The sequence below is a fragment of the Pongo pygmaeus genome, chromosome 10, assembly GCF_028885625.2.
Source record: "Pongo pygmaeus isolate AG05252 chromosome 10, NHGRI_mPonPyg2-v2.0_pri, whole genome shotgun sequence".
NCBI lineage: Eukaryota > Metazoa > Chordata > Mammalia > Primates > Hominidae > Pongo > Pongo pygmaeus.
In genome coordinates this window covers 123705632-123717804 of record NC_072383.2, presented here as the reverse complement: position 1 = coordinate 123717804, position 12173 = coordinate 123705632, and the positions used below count along the sequence as shown (strand labels likewise).

The 12173-nt window shown below is 55.9% G+C and overlaps 1 protein-coding gene across 3 annotated transcripts in view; it reads left to right on the top strand.

Annotated features, from left to right (window-relative positions):
- The window catches only part of DHX37 (DEAH-box helicase 37), a 42864-nt gene extending 31057 nt beyond the window's left edge, over window positions 1–11807 (top strand). Inside the window, exons 17-27 of one of the 3 annotated variants that reach the window (XM_054443827.2) lie at window positions 1112–1218; window positions 1368–1556; window positions 4467–4591; window positions 4682–4798; window positions 6107–6279; window positions 7852–7966; window positions 8106–8243; window positions 8413–8507; window positions 8595–8668; window positions 10466–10563; window positions 10760–11807. In XM_054443827.2, the coding sequence (XP_054299802.1) occupies window positions 1112–1218; window positions 1368–1556; window positions 4467–4591; window positions 4682–4798; window positions 6107–6279; window positions 7852–7966; window positions 8106–8243; window positions 8413–8507; window positions 8595–8668; window positions 10466–10563; window positions 10760–10845 (1317 nt within the window). In that variant the 3' untranslated portion in view covers window positions 10846–11807. Of the gene's footprint in view, window positions 1–1111; window positions 1219–1367; window positions 1557–4466; window positions 4592–4681; window positions 4799–6106; window positions 6280–7851; window positions 7967–8105; window positions 8244–8412; window positions 8508–8594; window positions 8669–10465; window positions 10739–10759 lie in introns of those variants that run through there. The other 2 variants (XM_054443828.2, XM_054443825.2) reach the window with 2 other exon arrangements.
- The last annotated feature ends 366 nt before the right edge of the window (window positions 11808–12173 follow it).

Below are 12173 nucleotides of genomic sequence, written 5' to 3'. Positions count from 1 at the left end.
GCTTTATTGAGATAGAGTTCAGGCACCACACAGTCACCCATTGAAAGTGTGTGGGTCAGTAGTTTCCAGTGTGTTCACAAAGTTGTGCAAACATCACCACCATGGCCATTTTCATCACCCCAGAAAGGAAGCGTGTACCCTTTATCTGTCACCACCTCCCAGCTCCCTGGCCCCTGTGCCCACTCCTCTCCATGGATTTGCCAGTTTGGGACATTTCATGCAGATGGGATCCTACAACGCGTGGCCTTTGTGCCCAGCATCTTTCCCTGAGTGTGATGTTCTCAAGGTCCATCCGTGGTGTAGCGCGTGTCGCTGCTTCACTCCTTTTCACGGCTGAATCATCGTCCATTTTATGGGTGGCGCACGTTTTGTTCATCCACTCCTCCATTCAGAGACGCACGGGTTGCTTCCGTGTTTTGGCTATTGTGCTAAATTTATTCACATTATTATTACTATTTTGAGATGGGGTCTCACTCTATCACCCAGGCTGGAGTGCAGTGTTGTGATCTCAGCTCACTGAAACCCACACCTCCCAGGTTCAAGTGATTCTCCTGTCTCAGCCTCCCAAGTAGCTGGGACTACAGACAAGCGCCACCATACCCAGCTAATTTTTGTATTTTTAGTAGAGATGGGGGTTTCACCATATTGGTCAGACTGGTCCCGAACTCCTGACCTCAGGTGATCTGCCCGCCTCAGCCTCCCAAAGTGCTGGGATTACAGGTGTGAGCCACCGCACCGGGCCAGTTTATTCATATTATGCCTCACTGACTACCTGTGGCCCCTCCTGGTCAAATGACGCTCAGTCCTCATGAGTATAATAGTCTGTTAAAAACCAAAAAAAGCACCCAGTGGGGGCAAAGCACAGCCCTCAGTGCCTAGCCAGTGCTTGGGACGTGTGTTTGAGTGAATGGATGATGTGAGTGAGTGAAGGAGGCTTTGGGGTTCCATTGGGACCTGGCCTTTGAGAGTGCCTCAGGTCCCTGTGTCCCCACTGGCATGAGCTGAGCCCGGAGAGAGGGGTTGGAGGGAGTGCCTGCCACAGAGGGAGCAGGAGCACCGGACTTGCTTCTTGGCATTCACCCTGTCCCCGCCACGTCTCCTTGTGTCCCAGGTCATCAACTTCCCCTTCCCAACACCCCCCTCCGTGGAAGCCCTTCTTGCCGCCGAGGAGCTGTTGATCGCACTGGGTGCCCTGCAACCGCCCCAGAAAGCAGAAAGGTAGGGCCAAGAGATGCAGAGCCCAGTTCCTGCCCCGTTCAGGGCCCTCTCTCCCTTTTGCTGGGCCTGAGCTGCCTCAAGCGTGGGGCCTCCCAGCTCTGGCTCCAGAGCTCCTCTCAGAGCACAGCCACCACCACTTCCATCTCCAGGGTGAAGCAACTGCAGAAGAACCGGCTGAGCTGCCCCATCACTGCACTGGGCCGGACAATGGCCACGTTCCCCGTGGCACCCCGCTACGCCAAGATGCTGGCGCTGAGCCGGCAACACGGCTGCCTGCCCTATGCCATCACCATCGTGGCCAGCATGACGGTGCGGGAGCTGTTTGAGGAGCTGGACAGGTGCGAGGTTAGCGGCTGGGCACTCAGGGCCAAGCTCAGTCCCGACGGGGGCTCCGGGCTGAGAGCTGACTTGCACCCTGGCTTCCTAGGGAATCACTGGCATGTTGGGTGGCCTGCAAGACCCTCGTTCTCTCTGAGCCCTTCTGTATTCTGATCTCAGCAGTGGCCGTGTTGGTGCCTGTCTGCTGCCCCTTATACGTCACATCAAATAGGGAGACTAGGAGATGGGGGGTCCCCCCAATCATCAGAGGGTCATAGATTCCAAAAAAGGACACTTTGAGTGAAACCATTTAAAACATAGACCAAAATAGGGAAAAGCAGTACCCTTGAAAAGTGTCACTAAGGCGAGGCGCTGTGGCTCACGCCTGTAATCCCAGCACTGTGGTAGGCTGAGACTTGAGATCAGGAGTTTGAGACTAGCCTGGACATGGTAAAACCCCATCTGTATAAAAAAATACAAAAATTAGCCAGGTGTGGTGGTGCATGCCTGTGGTCCCAGCTACTCGGGAGGCTGAGGTAGAAGAATCATTTGAACCCAGGAGGTAGAGGTTGCAGTGAGCTGAGATTGTGCCACTGCACTCTAGCCTGGGCAGCAGAGTGAGACCCTTCTCTAAAAAAAGAAAAAAGTGACACTAAGACTGAAAGAATGTTGAAAGTATGTTTAGTGCATTGTGTATTTAACAAAATTTACTTATAGATTATGACTACATGCTAATTCTTAGAATGAACAATTATTTAATAATTTCCTGGCATCCTGTTGCGTAGATCTGCCCTTGGCAGCTTGATGATAAAAGGGGTCATTTCTGCAGAAATTTCTGGAAGCAACTTGAGTTTCTCAAGGGCTTCGTAAGTCTTCAGCGTTCACATCATTCCTCCTGAAACAGCCTTTCACGCCATCAGTTTTGACCATCTCTCCCTCAGCTGTGAGCCAGGCTTCTGCTGCCACCATCTCTCGTCCACTGTGAATGGTACAGGCAGGCCCACAATGTCACTTCATCGACTCTGTGAGCCTCTGCATCTTGTGCAAAGCCTGCTGCTTCCCTTAGGGTCAATCTGCCTGTATTTGGACCATCTTGTCACGTGACAGAGCAGACACTAGTTGGGAAGGCAGTTAGGTGGACACTGGGGAATCTTTTGAGATTTGGATGGTTTTTCTTTGTTTATCCTCCTCCACCTCCCCTCCCCAGTCCCACCCACCCTAACCAGGAGCTTTGCTTTAGGCCACGTCACTGCATGGGCCATTCCATACCACAGCCACTAAACACACGTGGCCTCAGCCTGTGAAATGTGGCAGTTACGGCAACAAACTGACTTAAAACCTTACTTATTTTTAATAGTTTAAATTTAAACAGCCACATGTGGCTAGTGGCCGCCGTATTGGCCAGTGCAGTTCCAGACCTTTCCCTGTGCTCTGCACGGACAGAGTTTTAATTTGAGGAAATGAGATCAGATGGTCCTGTATCTTTTCAGGGTCAGTGCATCTGAACTTCAAAAGCAGCTTTAGCCGGGCATGGTGGCTCATGCCTGTAATCCCAGCACTTGGGAGGCCGAGGCAGGCAGATCACTTGAGAGGTCAGGAGTTTGAGACCAGCCTGGCCAACATGGTGAAACCCCATCTCTACTAAAAATCAAAAAGCGGGCATGGTGATGGACACCTTTAATCCCAGCTATTCGTCAGAATCCCTTGGGGGAGAATAATAGGGTTCTCTGGAGAAACAGAAAGTGGTGTCAGTTTCAGTCGGGGTCTGAAGGCCCAAGAACCAGGAGCATTGAGGGCAGGGAAGACCCAGCTCACGCAGTCAGCAGAGCCGGAAGTCACACCTCCTCTGCCTACTTGGGCCCTCAGTGGATCGTATGCGGCCCACACCCACACTGGGGAGGGCAGTAGCTTTATGCCAGTCACCAATTCAAAGACACACCCAGAAATAAGGCTTAACTAGCTATCTGGGCATCCCTTTGCCCAGTCAAGTGGACACAAAATTAACCATCACATGTAAGGTCTTGAAAACCGGGTGTCTTGGCCTCTTCCCAGATCCCCTCATCAGCATCTCCTGGTCCCAGCATCTCTAAGACTCCCGCGAGATGCTGGTGTCAAGGCTCTGTAGCGTGGTGACTGAGAGCTCAGGTATGGTTCAAATCTCCCTCTGCCATTCTGAGCTGTGTGACCTTAGGCAAGTGACTGTACCGCTCTGAGCTTCATTTTCTCCGTCTGGAAAATGGGGATGATGATGATGATAATAATTGGATTGTTGGTAGAATTAAATGAGTTAACACAAGCAAAGCGCTTTGAGCCGTGGCTGACACGTATGTAAGTGTTAGTATTACTTTCAGGTTTGGAAGCCACTGGCATCATTCATTTATCCAGTCCACCCTTGGTGGCTATTTAAGCAGTTTGCAGAGTTTTTTATTACTTAAAAATGGTGTAGTGGCTGGGCACGGTGGCTCACGCCTGTAATCCCAACACTTTGGGAGGCCGAGACGGGCAGATCACGAGGTCAGGAGATCGAGACCATCCTGACTAACATGGTGAAACCCTGTCTCTACTAAAAAAAAATACAAAAAATTAGCCGGGCCTGGTGGTGGGCGCTTGTAGTCCCAGCTACTCGGGAGGCTGAGGCAGGAGAATGGTGTGAACCCAGAAGGTGGAACTTGCAGTGAACCGAGATCACGCCACTGCACTCCAGCCTGGGTGACTGAGCGAGACTCCGTCTCAAAAAAAAAAAAAAAAAAAAACAGTGCAGCGGTGGCTGCCAATGGTGAATTTTGAGCTGGACCTTAATACCTTAATTACATTCTTCAGTGACCCCACAAGGCCTCTGATCCTGTCCCGATGAATAAAGGAGTTCCCCCAGCTGAGGCCCTGAGCACAGCCGAGGCCCCAGCCCAGGCAGTATGTATGTGTGTTTGCAGACCAGCGGCCAGTGACGAGGAGCTTGCCAGGCTGAAGAGCAAGCGGGCCCGGGTGGCCCAGATGAAGAGGACCTGGGCAGGGCAGGGGGCTTCTCTGAAGCTCGGCGACCTCATGGTGCTGCTGGGTTTGTGCCCTGCCTGGTGGAGGGTGGCGGGAGGGTCACCCAGGCCTGGGATGGGTCAGAGAGAGAGCATGCCCCCTCTTTGTCCCCCAGGCGCCGTGGGAGCCTGCGAGTACGCCGGCTGCACACCCCAGTTTTGCGAAGCCAACGGGCTGCGGTACAAAGCCATGATGGAGATCCGGCGCCTGCGGGGCCAGCTGACCACCGCAGGTACGGCCCCGCGCCAGCACGCCGTTGCACCCGGCGGGCAACCTGACCTAGGCACTTGAAATGTTTAAAAAAGTGATCCGTAGAGTCCATGTTTGCAAACTTGCTACACACCAAAATGTATTTATAACCCTAAATCAATACGTGGGGAGCTTTTCCAGGAACGAGGGAATGTGCACACGAGCAGGGCACTAACAGATTCGAGCTGCCAGCCTGCACCCTCCCCCACCAGGTCGTTGCTCAGTTTCACCTTCTCCCTGGCGATACCCCCTGCCATTTTCCATCACCGCTGTGGCCTGGACCCCTCTTCCCTCCCACATGTCCCCCAAACCCTTCTCATGCAGAAGGGTGAGGCCTTGCCCTGGACTCTACCTCAGCTCGGCAGCACAAATACTTCCTGCCACCAACACCCAGGGAAGCTTGAGAGGAAGGAAATGTCCTCCAACATATGTCAAGAGGACCATGTGTAGAGAGGGCAGCGTGGACACTGGGTCTCTTCTGGGCAGGCCACGTTCTTGTACCCAAGGCTAGTGGGGAATTTGCCTTCCATTTAAGCAGATCCCAGGGTTTGATGCCAGAATTGATGGCTCTCTTCCGGCCGATCCTTCTCCCAGCGCCAGGTGAATGGTGGTGGCCCTGTCACCATGCTCTGTGTCCTTCTGGCTGTGGCTTTCCAGAGCAGCCCCATTCCAGGTGCAGCAGCTTAGAATTGCAGCCAGCCTCCAGACAGCACTGGTTACAGTGGCTTGGTGACATTAGACCTTTACTGTTGCAAGGAAGAGAAGTCACTGAGTCAGCAGCCCAGGGCGTTTCTCTGCTGCCATCCTCCTGTCATTCGCTGTGCCTTCCATCCTAAGGTCACCTCGTGGGCTGAGGAGGTAGTTGGAGGCTTAGTCGCCTCTGCCTTCCAGGCAGGAGAAGGGAAGGACGAGGCCAGGGCACCCGCCGGCTGTCCTGTTCCTGTATTGAACGTTCCTAGGAATTCCTCCAGCCACAACTTCCTTCTTCACGTCGTGGACCAGAACTGAGTCTGAGGCCACCTGGGTGTTGGGGGAGGGCCATCTCGCAGAATGCTCTGCTGCCCAGGCAGGACGTGGGGCTTAGTCCCAAGGGAGAAGGAGGGGATGGGGGGGCAGCTGCAATCCTGCCTGCTGGGGGCTTTGGGTCCTGCTGGTGGCCTCTGGGGAGGGGCTGAGACAAGCAGGTGGCTGAGGCTAGAGCACTGAGCATGGTTGGGACTTTCTAGGAGGTCAGGGCAGAGCTGGCTCCGGCCCTCGCCACCACCGACCTCACTCTTGGTTCTCCCCTCAGTCAATGCCGTGTGCCCCGAGGCTGAGCTCTTCGTGGATCCCAAGATGCAGCCGCCCACCGAGAGCCAGGTGACCTACCTGCGACAGATTGTGACGGCCGGCCTGGGGGACCACCTGGCCCGCAGGGTCCAGAGCGAGGAGCTGCTGGAGGACAAGTGGAGGAACGCCTACAAGGTGGGGCCCCCACCGCCTCCCTGCCCGGGTAGCTTGGGGCACCTGGCGAGGGGCAGGCGGGCTGGGCCCTCAGGGTCTGGGGAGGCTTGTTCCCTCTCAGCTTTGGGTCCCCACCGAGGAACAAGTGGGGCTTGCAGTAGAATCACATCTTCCTTGGTTAGTTTCTCCCAACTTTTTTTTTTTTAATAACAGTTTAGTGGAGATAGAATTCACACAGCATTTAAACTCTTTTTGGGTTTTTTCTTTTTTTTAGAAACAGGGTCTCGCTCTGTTGCCCAGGATAGAGTGCAGTGGCACAATCATAGCTCACTGCAGCCTCGAATTCCCAGGCACAAACAACCTTCTCGCCGCAGCCTCCTGAGTAGTTGGGACTGCAGGGGGCACACCACCACCTCCAACTAATCTTGTTGTTGTTGTTTTCTTTTTTGAGACAGAGCCTCACTGTTGCCCAGATTAGAGTATAGTGGTGCGAACTCAGCTCACTGCAACTTCCACCTCCTGGGTTCCAGCAATTTTCCTGCCTCAGCCTCCCAAGTAGCTAGGATTACAGGCATGTGCCACCACGCCCAGCTAATTTTTGTATTTTTAATAAAGAAGGGGTTTCAGCATTTTGGCCAGGCTGGTCTCGAACTCCTGGCCTCAAGTGATCTGCCTGCCTCGGCCTCCCAAAACGCTGGGCTTACAGGCAGTGTTACCCAGGCTGGTCTTGAACTCCTGTCCTCTAGGGATCCTTCCACCTTGGCCTCCCAAAGTGTTAGGGTTACAGGTGGGACCCACTGCATCTGGCCTGCATTTAAACCCATTTAAAGTGTTCAATTCAGTGGTTTTTAGTATTTTCACAGTTTTGCAACCATTATCATAGTTAACTTTAGAACATTTTTATTACCCAACAAAGAAACGCCACATCTGTAAGCTGTGAGTCCCCAGTTCCCCGTCACCCCCGTTTTCATGATCCTGCTTTCCATCTGTGGATCTGCCTGTTCTGGACATTTGGCATGAGTGGAATCTTAACATACATGGCTTTTCATGTCTGGCCTCTTTCACTTAGTGTGATGCTTTCAAGCCCCATCCACGCCATGGCAGGTGTCAGTGCTTCCTTTTTTTTGAGAAGGAGTTTTGCTCTTGTTGCCCAAGCCAGAGTACAATGGCGTGATCTCAGCTCACTGCAACCTCCACCTCCCGGGTTCAAGCAGTTCTCCTGCCTCAGCCTCCCGAGTAGCTGGGATTACAGGTGTGCGCCACCACGCCCAGTTAATTTTTTGTATTTTTAGTAGAAATGGGGTTTCACCAACATACTGAAACTAGCCAGGCTGGTCTCGAACTCTAGACCTCAGATGATCCACCCACCTCGGCCTCCCAAAGTGTTGGGATTACAGGCGTGAGCCACCGCACCCGGTACTTCCTTCCTTTTCACGACTGGATCAGCGTTTGGATGGGCCGCATTTCCCGGCAGATGGAACACTGTCCCACTTTTGTGGCTGGTGTGGATAATCAGATTCTCCTGGGTTGAAAGTATGCGGAGCCCCTGGGCGTGGGTTCTTCCCTAACCCCATTACTCTTCATTCTCTGCAGACCCCTCTCCTCGACGACCCTGTCTTCATCCATCCCAGCTCCGTCCTTTTCAAAGAGCTCCCGGAGTTTGTGGTCTACCAGGAAATCGTGGAGACCACTAAGATGTACATGAAAGGTGCCGAGGCCTGCGGACAGCCCCTCGTCCCCCGATGGTGGCTCTAATGGGGGTGTGGCTGGGACCCTGGGGCAGAGGCATGGCAGCCCCTCCCACGGAGGGTGCCGCTGTGACCCCAGCTTCCTCCCCCGGCCCCCAGGCGTCTCTAGCGTGGAGGTCCAGTGGATCCCGGCCCTGCTGCCCTCTTACTGCCAATTTGACAAGCCCCTGGAGGAGCCAGCCCCTACCTACTGCCACGAGCGGGGGCGGGTGCTGTGTCACCGGGCCAGTGTGTTCTGTGAGTCAGGGCAGTGTCCTGGGCAACCTGAGCCTCCTGCAGCCGTGGGCTTCTCGGACACATGGTCCCATCCCCTGCCCCCGGACGTGTGTGTCTCGGGTGGGGCAGGGATGGGACTTGGGAGGGCAGCTGCAGGAGGGTCCCGGTCTCACTGGCTCGCACCCTCTAGATCGCGTGGGCTGGCCGCTCCCCGCCATCGAGGTGGATTTTCCAGAGGGCATTGACCGCTACAAGCACTTTGCCCGGTTCCTGCTGGAAGGGCAGGTAGGTGGCACAGCGGCTCCAGACCGTCATCTCGGGTACCGTGGGCAGCAGCAGCCCGGGCCTCACCCCTTCCTGTGGTCTCATCAGGTCTTCCGCAAGCTGTCCTCATACCAGAGCTGTCTGCTGTCCAGCCCCGGCACCATGCTGAAGACATGGGCCAGGTACTGCCTTCGGTGGGAGCCTCGCAGTGGGCAGGAGGGGTCCGAGGCCTGAATGACCTCCCCAGGGCTGCCGGGACAAAGCACCACACACGGGGAGGCTTAAGACATCAGAAGTCTGTGCTCAGGTCTGAAGGCTCTGCAGGGCCATGCTCTGTGCAGCGGCTCTCGGGGAGGGTCCGTCTTGCCTCTGCCGGCCTCCTGGGCTTGTGGCCACATCACTCCAGTCTCTGCCCCCATCTTCACGTGGCCGTCTCTCTGTGTGTCTCTAGTCTCCCTCCCTGTGTTCTCTCCTTATAAGGACACCAGTCATTGGATTCAGGGCCCACCCCACTCCAGGATGACCTCTCCTTAACTCGTGACATTTGCAGTGACCCTGTTTCCATATAAGGTCACACGCTGATGTTCTGGGTGGACATGAGTCTGGGATAGGGGAGACACTGGGCAGCTCCCACAGAGCTGCCAGGTGTCAGTGGGAGGCATCCTGCCCTCCTGGCCCTGGGGACTTCCTCCCAGCTGAGCAGACCCCTGCCCCATCCCGCCCACCACCTCTGCTTCAGGGCTCACCCTCTGCCTCCTGCTTCTGCTCTCCTGCCTGTGGTCCAGACCCACAGACGCCTCCCCCTTCCTGGGGCTGGTGGGGCCTATGGCGCAGGGGCTTGGGGCACTGGAGGCAGGCCTGAAGGTGCAGGCAGGTGCCAGGGACTCGAGATGGGGCGTGGGGCACAGCACCTGCTGCTGGGCTGTCAGGAGCCGCGTCAGTCACCCAGCTCACGTTTTCCAGTGTGGCCCTGTCCCAGGCATGTTCTCGGGGCTAGGATACAGACACGATCTCTGTCCCACAGTGGTGTTGCTCGGCCCCAGAGGGACAGAGCAGGACATGAGTGAGGCCTCGGTGGGCAGGGGGTGGAGTGCGACTGGGCTGGTCAGGGAGAACCTTACTGGGCAGATTCAAAGGAGCCAGGGCTACAGCTGGGCACAAATCTGGAGGAAGGTTCTAGATGAGACAAGTTGCATGCACAGAGCAGCCTTGGTGGGCGAGGAATGTGGACCAGAGGCAGCCAGGGTGGATGGGAGGAGGTAGGATCTAGAGCCTTCCGTCCCGGGATGATTAAGGGAAGGGGACCCTTTGCCTTCTCTTTTATTTTATTATTATTATTTATTTTTTAGAAGGCCTGTCTAGAGAATTATGTTGTTTTGCTTTTGAGTTTTGTTTGTTTGCTTGTTTGTTTGAGACAGAGTTTTGTTCTTGTTGCCCAGGCTGGAGTGCAATGGCATGATCTCGGCTCACGGCAGCCTCTGCCTCCTGGGTTCAAGTGATTCTCCTGCCTCAGCCTCCTGAGTAGCTGGGATTACAGGCGACCGCCACCATGCCCGGCAAATATTTTTGGATTTTTAGTAGAGCTAGGGTTTCACCATGTTAGCCAGGCTGGTCTCAAACTCCTGGCCTCAGGTGATCCACCTGCCTCGGCTTCCCAAAGTGCTGGGATTACAGGCGTGAGCCACCGTGCCCAGCCAATTTGTTTGTTTTTGAGACAAGTTCTTGCCCTGTCGCCCAGGCTGGAGTGCAGTGGTGCAATCATGGCTCACTGCAGCCTCCAACTCCCAGGCTCAAGGGATCCTCCTACTTCAGCCTCCCAAGTAACTGGGGTTACAGGTGCATGTCACCATGCCCAGCCAGCTATTCACCCTCCTGGGTGGGGCTGGTGGGGTGGTGATGCCTGCCCTGCTTTCAGGCCCCCAGCAGCAGCCGGTCTGTGCCCTGGCTGCCTGCCACCAACCTGCATCCCTGCCCCACAGGCTGCAGCCCCGTACGGAGAGCCTTCTGCGAGCCCTGGTTGCAGAGAAGGCTGACTGCCATGAAGCCTTGCTGGCTGCTTGGAAGAAAAACCCCAAATGTGAGTTTGACCAGGGCCAGGGGGTGGGAGTGGACGGGATGGGGTCACTGAGGCAGGGGCTTTGTGCTCTGTGCACGGTCAGCCCTGGCTTGGCAGAAGGATCTGGCCCCATGGCTGCTGGCCAGCTTTTTGCCACCTGAGGAGAGTCCCTGGGCCCAGGGTCACCCTGACGCTGTCCTCCTTCCCTCCCCTGCAGACTTGCTGGCTGAGTACTGTGAGTGGCTGCCACAGGCCGTGCACCCCGATATCGAGAAAGCCTGGCCCCCCACCACTGTCCACTGACCAGAGCCGAGGACTGGTTTGGGGACTGGAGGGATGGCAGCAGCCTGTCACCCTACGACTGTGACCACCTGGCATGGGCTTCATGGCCTGCTCTCAGGAAGCAGGTCAAGCCCTGGGAACCCTCGTCCATGAGAGCTTGATTCCGTATGAAGCGTGCTGCCGCCCGTGCCATCTGGCCCGGGGGTGACTTTTTGAACTGTTTATTATATGGTAGATGATGATTTCATCTCATGTGCTGGACGCTGTTCTGTTCAGTGTGCTCTTTGGGCTACATTAGTCCCCTGTGGAGCAGCAGGGCTGGAGGCCTCCAGTCCCTTCCCTGCCCGCCCTGCCAGAAGGCCGAGGAGGCACGTGGAGGGCCTCCTTCCTGCAATTCTTCCCTCTCTAGAGTCAGGGAGGACGCCCAGCCCTGGCCTCATGGCCGTTCCAGATATTAGGTGAGCCATCGAGCTCTGCATTGACCTTGAGGGGCCTGGCTGGGGGCCCCCAGGCTCCATGCCTTCTTGGGAGGGTGGCCGCCAGCACCTTTCCTGTGTTACGGCAACAGGGAGTGGGCATCTCGTCTGCCTGTGGTCAGCTCTCAGATGGCAGGGAGCGGAGCTGACCTTGGCTGTGCTTGGTCACCGCTGCCATGCCGCAGAGGATGCGCCTAGCTGGGCTGGGGCCACACGACTATTATGTCGGCCTTGAATGGGGACTGCAGAGCCCTCAGTTTGTCTCCCTTGTTCTTCTGTGGCCAAGGTGGGAGGGGGAGGGTGGGGTAGGTCCCCCAGCAAGAAAGAGGGACAGGAGCGCCCCAGGCAGGACCAAGGAGTCGGGAGGCCCCTGCCCTTCCGTCCTCCATGGTGAGGGCACAGACGTCTCCCCAGAGCCCAGCGCTGGCAGGATGGATTCCGCTCCTGGCTTTGCTTCTGCGGCTTCGGTGGAGACAGTTATGGAATAAAATGTTCCTTGCACCCAGATCGTGTTGTGGAATGCACTTGGGGAAGGACACCCAGGTGGCCAGGTGCTGTCCCGGGACGTGGCCTGGTGGCCGACCTGCCTTCCCAGCACTGCTGTCTGCTTTAAGGAGGCCTCTCCTCACTGGGTCTACTTACCTCCCTGGCTGCTCTCAAAGCCCGAGCAGCTCCCTCTCCCCACCTGCCCCGTAGCTGAGATGGCAGCCTGGCCCTTCTCACTCTGTTCCTCCCCAGGAGCCCAAGGCAGGGCCGTGAGCCAGGGTGGCCTGCAGACAACGTTTCGCTTGACCCGCCCAGTGATTGAGGAAGACTTGAATTCCTCACTAACATGTAGAATTGGGCTGTTTCCCACTCGAAAGTACTGACCTC